The 12211-nt window shown below is 31.3% G+C and overlaps 1 protein-coding gene and 1 long non-coding RNA gene across 3 annotated transcripts in view; one reads left to right on the forward strand and one right to left on the reverse strand.

Annotated features, from left to right (window-relative positions):
- The window catches only part of LOC140451876 (uncharacterized), a 35485-nt gene that overhangs the window by 12057 nt on the left and 11217 nt on the right, over nt 1–12211 (forward strand). The gene's annotated exons all lie outside the window — the stretch shown is intronic.
- Nucleotides 1–12211, reverse strand: part of bbg (PDZ domain-containing protein big bang) — a 107482-nt gene that overhangs the window by 2155 nt on the left and 93116 nt on the right. For both annotated transcript variants that reach the window (XM_072545798.1, XM_072545799.1), the window contains 4 exons: nt 7000–7484; nt 5176–5304; nt 2016–2142; nt 1366–1512 (listed from right to left, as the gene is read on the reverse strand). In XM_072545798.1, coding sequence (XP_072401899.1) covers nt 1366–1512; nt 2016–2142; nt 5176–5304; nt 7000–7484 — 888 coding nt within the window. The remainder of the gene's footprint in view (nt 1–1365; nt 1513–2015; nt 2143–5175; nt 5305–6999; nt 7485–12211) is intronic.

A 12211-nucleotide genomic window follows, 5' to 3' on the forward strand; every position in this document is an offset into this window, starting at 1 on the left:
AATATTTCTCATTACTATGAAGACTGTAACTACCTTTATTTAAGATCTAAGCCTGGAGAAGAATGGCTGCGGTACTTATAATGCTAGCTTTGGGCTCACCCTTTTGATGTTCCAAGAAGAACTAATTATTTCATTTGCGAATTATGCCAATAATTTTGTAGCTATTATATGTATGTTATTTTGTCTATTACAATAAAATATGTCATTTTGTTCGAAGCATATGGACAAAATGGTTTATGATTGATCACAGTTAAATATTTTTTGTTTTTTTTTATAGTTTTTTTGCTAAAAATATATCAGTTTCGATAATTTAAGGTCCAAAGATGACTGTAAGTTATGGATATGCTGTGAAGTACCAATCAAAAGTTATGCTACAAGAACAAAAGTATGTCATTCTGTATACACTTCCCTTATTGTTTAGCAATATAATAAAACCGATTGACCGCTTTACAAATCATTTTCTATTTTAATCATTATTATTAGTTTATCTACATAGCCTCAATTGGTGAGATTGTCTCCTTGTCAAATTTCCCTTGTTTTGGTATACTTCTAATAGTCTCGTTATTTATTCTTTAATTTGTAGTGTTGTTGGTTTTTAAGCGGTATTTTACTTTAGAAATTGATATAGGTATTTGCTTTTCTGTTAAAATACACATAATGTCTTTTGTCGTGTGTATGAAATAGCCGAATAGCGTTTTGTTTTATTCGATGGTTTTTCTAAGTTGTCTAATTAAAACCATTGCTCCAGTTATAGATCTATTTCTTGGAAAGCCTTCATCTCCGAGTGGTCATCTCCGTTTTAAATTCGTTCTTTTCATTTTACCTTTAACAGTTTTCTTAATACATTTATTATTGTGGGAAATAAGGATATATTTTATATCAGTCGTCAAGGACTAGCATTTACTTTAAAATTTCGTTGAAAAGATTACTGTTAATTTTTTTAGGTTAGGTTAGTTCTACGAATAGGGAATAGAGTTCAGGTTCACAGAACTTGAGACTTCCTCGGAAATTGAATGGACCCCTAAGCATGACTCAATATTAAGAAATAAAAACAATATCTTAAGAAATACCTCAGTTATAAACTAACTTATACTAAAAAGAAACTACTTCACTATTTGCAATGTTAAAATCATCACAATTATTAACGAATAGGTTAAAAAAAGAAGAGTAGTAGAACTGTACAGAATGTGCGATGAAGAAATCATGGTAAAAAGGAGAGTGAAAGAGAGAGATTTCAATAAGTTGATCATCAATAGAAGGATAACTAGGACAAAAGAAAACGATAATTTATGGATATATGAACGACGAAAAAGAAGGAAACAAAAAATCATGAGTACTATTTTACATACATTACTTAATGCTTACCTGTAAATATCTTCTTAACCAATAATGGCACATTTCCTTGTGGCGAATCTCTTCCACCTTCAATACTAAATCCTAATCCGGCTCCATCCTTTGTTAAACTTATTACATTGTTTGCCTCTTTTTCTTCTAATACTTCTAATGAAGGTGCTAAAAAAGTATATAATTAAAAACAAAATATTAAGTAGCGATCTACGTGCATATATTCAACTTTCATTGATGAACATTGATAAAATACTCTTATTATTAAATATCTATCTATTAATTTCTAAGCTCCGGATGTGTAGCTTTTTTAAGAGTTAAAATATCATACTTAAATTGCCATATTTGTGTTAAAGTTAACACTTTTGAGGACATTTGGTAGTAAACAATCGGGTGATCTTTTCAACCGATCTTGGCTATTTAAAATGTTATATTGCAATATTTGATTGAATTTGTCTGATATTCTGTATAAATTGTAGTTCTATTTTGATATAAATTTATTTACGGCCCAGTTTATAATACATAATTCCCATCCTGGAATTCGCACCGTTTCTAGTTCTTCTGTATTTTGGTAAGAATGTTGTTTTAATTTTAGTTATTTCTCCGATTTTTCGTTATATATATATTGAAATTATATATTAGGGATAATATTTATATTATTATATACTTACATTTAGTCCTTGAGATCACAGAAGACATTGAAGACGATCTTCTTTGTAACAAACTACTACTACTAACAGGGGATGGCACTAGATTTTCTCCTTCCTCAATAACAATATAAAATTCAGTAACGGGTTCCTAAAAAAGAAAAAAAAAATACGTCAAATATTGTGAACAAAACTCACACGCTTGTGAAAATAAAAAATTTCATTTATTACTATAATATTTAATAATTCTAATGAGCTGCAACCGAACCACTCTCTCAAATTTCTTAGCCAGGAGATTTTTTTCTATGAATAGGTAATTGTGTCTTTTGTGCTCTAGGTAGATATGTTTGAAAACAGTATTCAGTGCTCTCTAGAGTTAGAGGGTATAATTTTAAACGTACAATCACGTAGTTTATTTTTTCAAAAGAATATATTTATATATTTATGATACTTTCTCATTTTTATGAACCATTCCCTATACCTTAACTTATTATTTTCCTAAATATTTTTAGTTTTCTTTTAAGAAATAAGTTTTTCTTCTTAGCCTTCTATCGTCCATTTTTGGACATAGGCCTCTTCCAATTCCTTCCATTCGATTTCTATCCTGAGCAACATACTTCCAATTTGTTCCGACTATTTGTTTAATGTCGTCCACCCATCTCATCTGTGGTCTTCCTCTTGATCATTTACCTTTATAAAGTCTCCAATATTGTATTGTGGCGTTTCAACGTTGGTCTTTTTGTCTAGCTAAGAAATAACTTGTCTTGTGTAATAATCCAACAAAATTATTTGTATTCAATAACTAATAAAAAATATAAATCATAACAATATGCAATGCATGTAACAATAAATGTGACATTAGGGATATAAGTGTAAAGTAAATATTAAAAATGTACACCTCCAACGTTTATGCAAGTGTGTAACCAATATTCAAATGACCGAGCCACATTTCCTCTCCTTCTTTTTATGTAGACATGACTCGTCTGGTTTTCAATGTACCTCCAGCAAGTTGTCATTCCATTATTTTCGTGGTCTTCCTACTGATCTTCTTCCTATTGGGGAACCGTTTCTTGTCATCTTTATTACTCTATTTGTTGTCATTCTGCTTATATGATAGTTCCATTCTATTCGTCTATTTCTTACCTATTCCTTGATGTTCTCCACCTTGCATCTACGTCGTATATCTGTACTTCTAGCTCTGTTCCATAGTGTTTTAATATCAATCCAGTCAATCTTTGCTGTTTCTAACATCCTTTTTGTTTTCTCTGTATGCCATTATTGGTCTGATGACTTTTTTGTAAATTCTGCCTTTTATTTCTTTCCCGATATTTTTATTTCTCCCTATTGTTTCATTCAGACAACCTGCGTCTCTGTTTGCTCTATTTACTTAATTTTCTATTCCTGTTTTGAGCTTTCCGTAGCTAGATAATGTGCCTTCCACCTCCAATTTACATCTTAATAAATTTGCTGTTACCACCATGCATTTGGTCTTTTTTGGTTAAATTTACGTGTTAAATTTTCTGGCGGTTATATTAAATTGGTGCAGCATACGTTGTAAACCATTTGGTTTCCTTTTTTAGTTTTTACTTTTTTTATTATTTTATCCATAATCAGGGTGAACAATAGAAGACTCAAGGAATCACCCTGTCTTATCCCATTGCCAGCTTCAATAGAGTCAGTTAGTTCTTCTTCTACTTTTACTTTTATTGTGTTGTTTTGGTAGATATTTTTTAAAGTTTTGATTATTCCTAAAGGTATCTCGCGTACAGTACGTCCTTTTAATTTGACCTGGTCAACTGTCTTCTTAAGGTCTACGAAACATAGATACGCCGGTTTGTTGTAATCTAATGATTCCTCTTGCAATTGCCTTATTATAAATATAGCGTCGGTGCAGGATCTTCTTGTCCTAGAACCGTGTTGTTCTTCTGCTAGTGTTATAATTTCATTTAGTTTATTTGTTATCATTTTGGTTGTTAATTGTAGTGTAGTGTTCTGTATTCTGTCCTCTCCTGGTGATTTTCTGTTTTTTAATTTCCTTAATGTTCCCTTTACCTCTTCCTCCTCAATATTTATTTCTTCGTTTGCCGTCACCTGTGGTGTTGGTGGTTCATTATTGTCGTTTTTAGTAAATAGGGATCGAAAGTAGTCTGCCCATGTTTCCTTCTGAATCTGTTTCGTTTTTATTAGTTTGTTCATCTCTTTTCTTTGTCCTCTGATCATTCTCCTATTTCTCCATCATCTATTTCTTTTTGTGTTCCGTAGAAGTCGTGTCTATCTGTTTTGAGAAGGTCTGCCAGTGTTCCCTTTTTATTTGTCTAACTAAAGTATTCGTTTCATTTCTGATTCGTTTATAGCGGTTGTATGTCTGTTGTGTTTGTTGTGTTCTGTATTGTAAAAAGGCTTTCTTCTTTTCTTTTGTATGTAAATATTATTAAAAGCTTGTCTTATTCTATTTTTCATATCATCTGGCGCTGTTGAAGGCTTCTGGTACCCAAGGTTTATTATATAGCCCCAAATAAAAAAAAATCAATTTTTGACAATTCCGGTGATCGCAGTGGCCAAACAGTTGGTCCACCTCTGCCTATCCAGCTCACAGGAAAGTTATTATTTAGATGATTGTGAATAAGAGCAGTGTGATGAACTTAAGTATCTTCGTGTAAAAACCACATTCTTTGTCGAATATTAAGTGGAACATTTTGCAGTAGTAATGGCAAATGATTATATAGAATATCCAGATATATTGCACTATTCACACAGCCGTCAAAAAAATGTGGGCCAATCACATCGTCTCCAACAATATCACCTAGTTTGACTATGACTGTTAAAGTAATGATTGCTTGATGCATAGTAATAAAATTATGCCGATTAACTTTTCTATTTTTGTGAAATAGGCTCTTCTCCAAAAACCACATAATCGAAGAAAATCAAAAATATATCAATAAAATCAAAAATCATAATCCCTATGTAGATATGAAAAGGTTTCGCAGCAACATAGATCTAAAAAACAAGGAAACTAAAAAAATCAAACACACTTCATGCAATCTTGTAAATATAAATCTCTGATTCCAAATACAGTACCTATCCTAGAAAAGTTGTATAATCATTTGGAGCCATCAATATCCGAGAAGAAGTGATGACTAGTGTTCAAGTGTGCATTTCAGAAAAAATAGTATATAAAATTTACCTTAAGTAGTTCAACAGCTTTTAGGTGAGTTAAATCTCTAGTGGACTGTCCATTAATGGAAATGATCTTGTCTCCTTTTTTAAGCTGTCCATCAGCATATGCTATACTAGAATACTTTATGCGGTGTACCTAAAAATTGAAGTTTTTAAATATACTACTTTATAAATCTAATCGAAACTAGATTTTGAATAATTTTTTTTCTCATTTTTTATTTCAAATAATTATAATTTTGAATATAACAACAATACAATTATAATATATCCCATCCATTTTCTCAATTCTTTTGCAGAAAATAAAAATAAATCGTACCCAAGCCAAGAAGAAATTCATGAATTTTGGGGAAATCAACTTTCAACGCCAGCTACTATTAACACCAATCCTGGATGGATTTAAAACACAACGGTCAACACTACAGCAATATTCCTTACGAACCTTTCACCACCGAAGAAGTCTCGAACATTATCAAAGAGCTTCATAACTCAAAATCTCCTGAACCAGATAGAGTTCAAAACTTCTGACTAAATAAGTTTTGAAGTATTCACGCATGAGTGCGTATCAGCATTAATTAATCGTGCTATTTCAAACCCGCAGGAAATACCGTCACTTCTTACTCCCAGAACCACCTTATCTAAATAACACACAAGCTTTAGCCAAGTACCGCCCAATTACTTGCCTTCCAACTTTGGTACAAATGGGTCACATCCTGTGTAGTTCGGCGTATCTACCAACACTGTGCTCTAAACGATATCATAGAGCCTCAACAGAAAGAATGCGCTAAGGGTTCTATGGGTTGCAAAGAACAACTTATTATCGACTTGGTCATTTCTAACCAGACATACACCAAAAAAAGAACCTTTTTACTGTCTATATTGACTACAAGAAAGCCTTTGATTCAGTGGCGCATGAATGGCATAGACATATTGAAAATATATACATAACAGATTGGATGATAATATAATAAATATAATAAATATATGAATATAATAAAGCATATAATGACGAAGTGAAAGTCTGAAATTAACTTTCAAATACCTAGGGAAAACAACATCGAAACTGAAAATATCCCAATTAACCGGGGCCTTTTACAGAGGGGGACTCGTTGAGCCCAATTCGTTTCTGTCTAGCGATCTGTCCACTATCTCAGGTACTGAACTCCACTGACTCAGGATTTAGCATTAAAAATAACAATACTGTTGTGGCAAAGCTTAATGATCTGCTGTATATGGATGATTTTAAATTAATGGCTTCCAGTCGAAACCACCTGCGTGCTTCAGGTATAAAATTAAGGAGCAAATCAACTTCCCAACTGCGTGAAAAGTATGCTCTTAATCACGATACCACTTTTTGTGAACTTATGTTTGCAAAACAAAAAAACTGTAAATGGGAAATCAAGATGTGGAGTACACTTCAAAATATTAATAATTGAAAAATACTGGAAAAAAAGCTAAGCTGGAAGTCCCACACTAATTTGGTCAACAAAACTTACTGGTAGAAACTTGCTAGCCTTCCGATATTTTATAGGGCAAGAAATTGGAACTGAATTATACTCTCTTTCTTTATTTTACGGCTGTATTTTTTGTATCTTAGGATAAGTCCTTTTAAACGGTAATTAGGAACAAATTCAATGGACTGGAGAATAAAGTGCGACTATCCCTAAGGAAACCGAATAACTCACTATCATAATTCTTGTAAAAGTGGCCTATTAATATTTCAGGTGTGTCAAAGTCAAGTTCAAATTTTTAAAACGTTAAAATGATAGTCTATTACCTACTTAAAGTGAACATATAAAAGTTAACATCTAGTAGATTAAAAAGCTAAACTTACCGTTAAATCTTTATTTTCGTCAACTCCGCCGGACAAAGTAATACCTAGACTAGTTCCATATGGATCGGTTTTGAGCGTGATCGTCTTTGTTTCAATTTCTGAAGATTTCTTTTCTTGAGACTTTGGGGACGAGCAGATTTCTAATTTTTCAACACTTTTGCCTATACCGTTTCTAACAGGCAACGTCGCCTTGCCTTCTATAATGTCATTTACTTTGCTATTGCTTCTAGCTTCTGCAGATTTAAAAAAAGGAACTTTTTGTGGTGATACAGGAGAAGAAGAATTCATATTTTCAAAGTTTTTCTTTAGTGCTTTTACATTAATAGGTGCTGGTTTCCTAGAATTCGAGTTAGTACTAAGGTAGTCTTTGGATTTGCTGTTTTTCGTTTCTTCTGGTAATTTCATTTGTACGTGATTAAGACTTGAAGAATTCAGCGCTAGGAATATATTTGTTGATGCTACTTTAGTTGGCGTTTCGTTATTTCCTATAAAAGAATAAGTTTGTACAATACTCGATTTACATTAAATGTTTTTTTTTGTTTGAGGTTGTTCGAAATGTCCTTAATTATTAAATTATTAGGTAATATTAAATATCCTGACTATATGGCATTAAACTACATGTGGCTTAATCACGTATAAACATAATATTTAACTGAGACACGCCACAAGAAAACAGTTTCAGAACCTCTTATTAGAATATGATTTAACAATAGGCGTTTTGTGGTTTTGTGTTATGAGTAAAAATGGTATAATAGTAATAGATGTTCAGCAATTATTTATCCTGCATAGACCTTATATCATTCTGGTTGTTACAAAACCGATATATACAATAAAATTTACAGTCCAATGGCGATAGCTTTATATAACATAATCATAGCGAATTTACTATAGAGAAATTTTAATTGAAACTTAATACCGGAATTGTTGGATTTTAAAGCTCGGATTTCATAAGTCGCGAAAAATTTACTCCAAGAAACTAATGCATAATCTAATTGAAGAATACATATACATATATACATATATATATATATATATATATATATATATATATATATATATATACATATATTAAACCTAGAGCTAAGATTAATACTATTACAGGAATTAATATTAAACTCAACAGCCATCAGCGATTATCATTGCGCGGTGATATAAGTATAAATAACGTTGTTTTTTAAACAACCACATGTAATATAACTACTTAAAATTGTGACAGTTAATATTAAAGTATCCCAATTTGAAACATATCGACCAAATAGTTTATAAGTTATTCAATTTGTTTTTCCCGGATAGCGATTATTTAAACTGTGCTTGCCCAAACAAACACTCTAGGGGTATCTTATAAATCGCAATCGATTCTTTGAAGCTTCATTTATAAGGTTTATTACATAAACTTTAATATATTATTAAATTTTATTATTAAAAAACAGTTTAAAAAAGGGCTGACTTAATAGTTTCTAAACGTTTATAATAACTTTGATATTTTTTTATGTCACACGGTTGTAAGTAGGCTCGCTAAAAAGCTGGTTAAAAAGGACACTTTCCAAAAAAAACAGAACCTTGTATGACTATGACCAATAACACGAAACAAGCTGAGATACTGCAGTGAACAGTTCTCCCTTCCACTTTTTAGTGACGGTATTTTACGAATGCCATCATTTTAACGGTTTATAACTTTTTAATTCTTTACTGTGTATGCATCTATCAGTTGGATTATAAAATTTAGATTTTCTCTTACAATTTGTTTAAGTTTCAGCTCTTAATATTAATAAATAATGGAAATATGATTTTTAGAAAAAAAAATCCTATCTGGTTTCCTATTGATCATAGAAAGTTCTGTTTTTTTTTAAAGTGTGATTTTTCACCAGCTTTTCATCTTATCAAATTTAAATGCTAAAATTTTACCCTTTTTTATTGCACAAAAAACATTTAAACTCCAACTATCTTGGAAATAACGTTTTCTAGTAACATGTGGATTTTCGTTAGACGAAAAATGGGAATTTTGTCAATTAAATAATCCATTTTTGCTAAACTTTGAAAATGGTTTTCATTTGTGTTTTTTTAAACGCGATGAGTTGTTCTCATCGACAAAGTAAGATCTCGCTCACAATCTCTACAGGAGGCATTTGAAGAGGCATAAAATAACCCACTAGTGGTATGTTTTTATTAATTTTTGTCTTAAATTGACCAAACTGACGGCAGTTTTTAAGCAATTTTCTTACAATATCACCAGTTACATTTGGTAAATTTGGATATCTTTCTGGAAAAACATGGTACGTTCAAGTCCATTCAACAATTCTATTACATCGGGATATATTCAACAATTCTATTAAACTCACCGTAAATAATAATTAGGTTTAAAAATCATCATTAGTAAATCGTACAGTTGCCATTATTTAGTACGAAATACAAATGATGTGTCAAACTGAGAAAACTGTCAAAACAATACATATAAACAATTAACGTTCTAACTATCTAATTTTTGACAGCCATGGTCTACCCTTGATTAATATTGAAATAATTAAGTGATGTTATGTTTTGACTTAGATAATGAAATATCTCAAAAGTGGTTCGATTTAGGTGTAGGAAATAGCAATACAAAACGAATTGGCTTAAAAAAATGTAATAAAATATATTAGTGTTCTTTTTAAAGTAAGCAACTTATACATAATTTAAATTGTGCATGTTGGCGGTGCAAGTTTAAAACACTTTGTATGAAATATCAATGAGTTGGATATATGGAGTTAACGGGCAAACAGTTGCATTTTGGAGATATCGTTATTATTGGAGATATCTCCAATGTATGTATTGTATTCTCAATATTTCTATACGGGGCAGAGACTTGGACTCTTCGCGGACGCGAGAGCCAAAAAATTGATGCGTTCGAGATGTGGTTCTGAAGAAGAATGCTACGCATACCTTGGGCTTCTCATATAAAAAACGTTTCCATTCTAAACCAACTCGAGATTAAAAAAAGGCTGTCCACAATATGTCTGCAACGTATTCTGCAATTTTTCGATCACGTGGTTCGCAGAGGTGACGATAGTTTGGAGAGATTAATTTTTTTTGGAAACTTTCCGGGGAGAAGATCAAGAGGATGATCACCAACTAGATGGTCCGACCAAATTAAGAATTCAGCTGTAAACTCATTCTGCGAAACCCTCAGATCAGCTGAAGATGGAGAATGGAGAAAAATTGTTAGGAATATTGGAAGAAATCACGTAAGTAATGGGGAAACGACAAGAGAGAAAAAGAGAGTATCCGCTATAGCAGTTAATCAAAAGTTGTCCCGCCACACCCTGTATACTGTTATAAAATCTTATAATTAGAAAAAAGCTTTCTTATTAAAAATCCCTTCTCATAGCATCAATACTAAAAATCGATCTTAGAGAACACGATCCCAAACAATAACAAGTATTGGTGCACCAACTGACATAAAAACCATTTTTTACATTTCAATATACCCTACTAGAAACAAAGAAGTTTTTACACTTCCTTTCTATTTTTAAAAAACTTTTATTCTATATATTTTGTTTCGTCCTGCATCCGTTGAATCGTACTTATCCTAGTAATTTTTTCCTGGAAGTTAACTTATTGTACATCTCCTAGTACATTACTTATTCCATAAAATGAATTCTTTTCGCCTTCTAGGTGCAAAATGCACAGAATTTATTTTTGTACAGTGACCCACATATCTGGCACCGTGATATTTTGCTGCACGTAAAATGTTTACGTAAATTTAGACACCAAAGAAATAACAATTTAAAGTTTGCAGTTTCTGTTTTCAGAAACTCGCCTGCGAAATGCACTTATCTAAAATTAATCGGCATATACAGCCGACATTCCTATGACATTACGTGATTTTAAAAGAAAAATATTTATATTGTGTTATATAAGAAGTCTATTTGTGTTGTGATTTTCTCCAGCATTCGTTAACTTTACTACAATTTCATATCAGATTAGGCGCAGTTACTAATGCTTCTAATACTTTATTTTACCAAATTAACATTACTCGTAATAAATTAATTACAGTAGGATCAACAAATTCATTTCTTCATCTTTTTCTTAGTCGTAAAACTGTTGTAGGTATCATGTCCTCCATTTCTCTTAATCTCCCGACATTCTCGCAAATTCCTCAAGCGGAACTCCAATGGTTGTGACAATATCACAAATTAAAATGCATAAACAGTTGACTCTTGCTAAATCTCTGCTAGATCGACCAAATAGTTTGTTTGTAAGTTATTCAATTTATTTATCCCAGAGAGCGATTATTTAAACAACTGTACTTGCCCAGTGACTCTAGAGGTACTGAGAAGAAAGGTCGCAATCGATTCTTTGAGATTCTTTTATTAAGCCTATAAACATTTATAATAACTTTGATATCTTTTATGTCATGCGTTTTTAAGTAGGCTCACTAAAAAGATGGTGAAAAATACAATCTTAAAAAAGGGCCTTTTATGACTTTTCTTAAAATCAAATTTCCATTGTCTATTATTATTAAAAGCTTATTATTAAGAGCTAGACCAAAGAGAGTTAAGACTGAAATCCAGACATCCACCTACTAAAACTGCTACAAGATTGGCTGATTTCACTACTGAGGAGCACTGGATGGGCGAATGGAATCCAGAGAAATCTATAGAAGAAATGGACCATTTATCAAATGGAAGCAATGGGAAAAAATGGAAGGAATGTATAAAATAATATCTATTTACGGCCTTTATAGGGCATAAGGAGAAGGCGAGAGAAGAAGAAAGAATGTGATATTCAATTCTTCTATGCTTGCAATACAGAAATTCAAATTGCATCGAAAATTTTTAATTGTTGTTTAATATTTAATTTTTGTTTTAAATTTGTTTTTAAAATTGTTAAATCTTGGATTTGACTTGCATTATAATTCTTGAGTTATTGCCAATGTTTAATCAATGATAAAATATTCGATTTGATCTGATAGGTTTGAAATAGTAGTACCGTTGACAAAACAGTTTTAGAAGCGTTTATATAAGAAGCATGAAGAATGACAAATTTTAAAATTTAAGTAGACTATTTTTTTTATTTTATTTATAGGACACACCTATTAGGACAATTCGCTAATTTGTTAATAATTATGAATAATGATGTAGTTTAAATGTATATTCATTCAGTTTATCTTAAGAATTTTCTCTTTAATATGCATGTAGTGTAACAATTGTATTTTAAACGTTGACTGCACAAT

Source organism: Diabrotica undecimpunctata, chromosome 10 (genome assembly GCF_040954645.1).
Source record: "Diabrotica undecimpunctata isolate CICGRU chromosome 10, icDiaUnde3, whole genome shotgun sequence".
Lineage (NCBI taxonomy): Eukaryota > Metazoa > Arthropoda > Insecta > Coleoptera > Chrysomelidae > Diabrotica > Diabrotica undecimpunctata.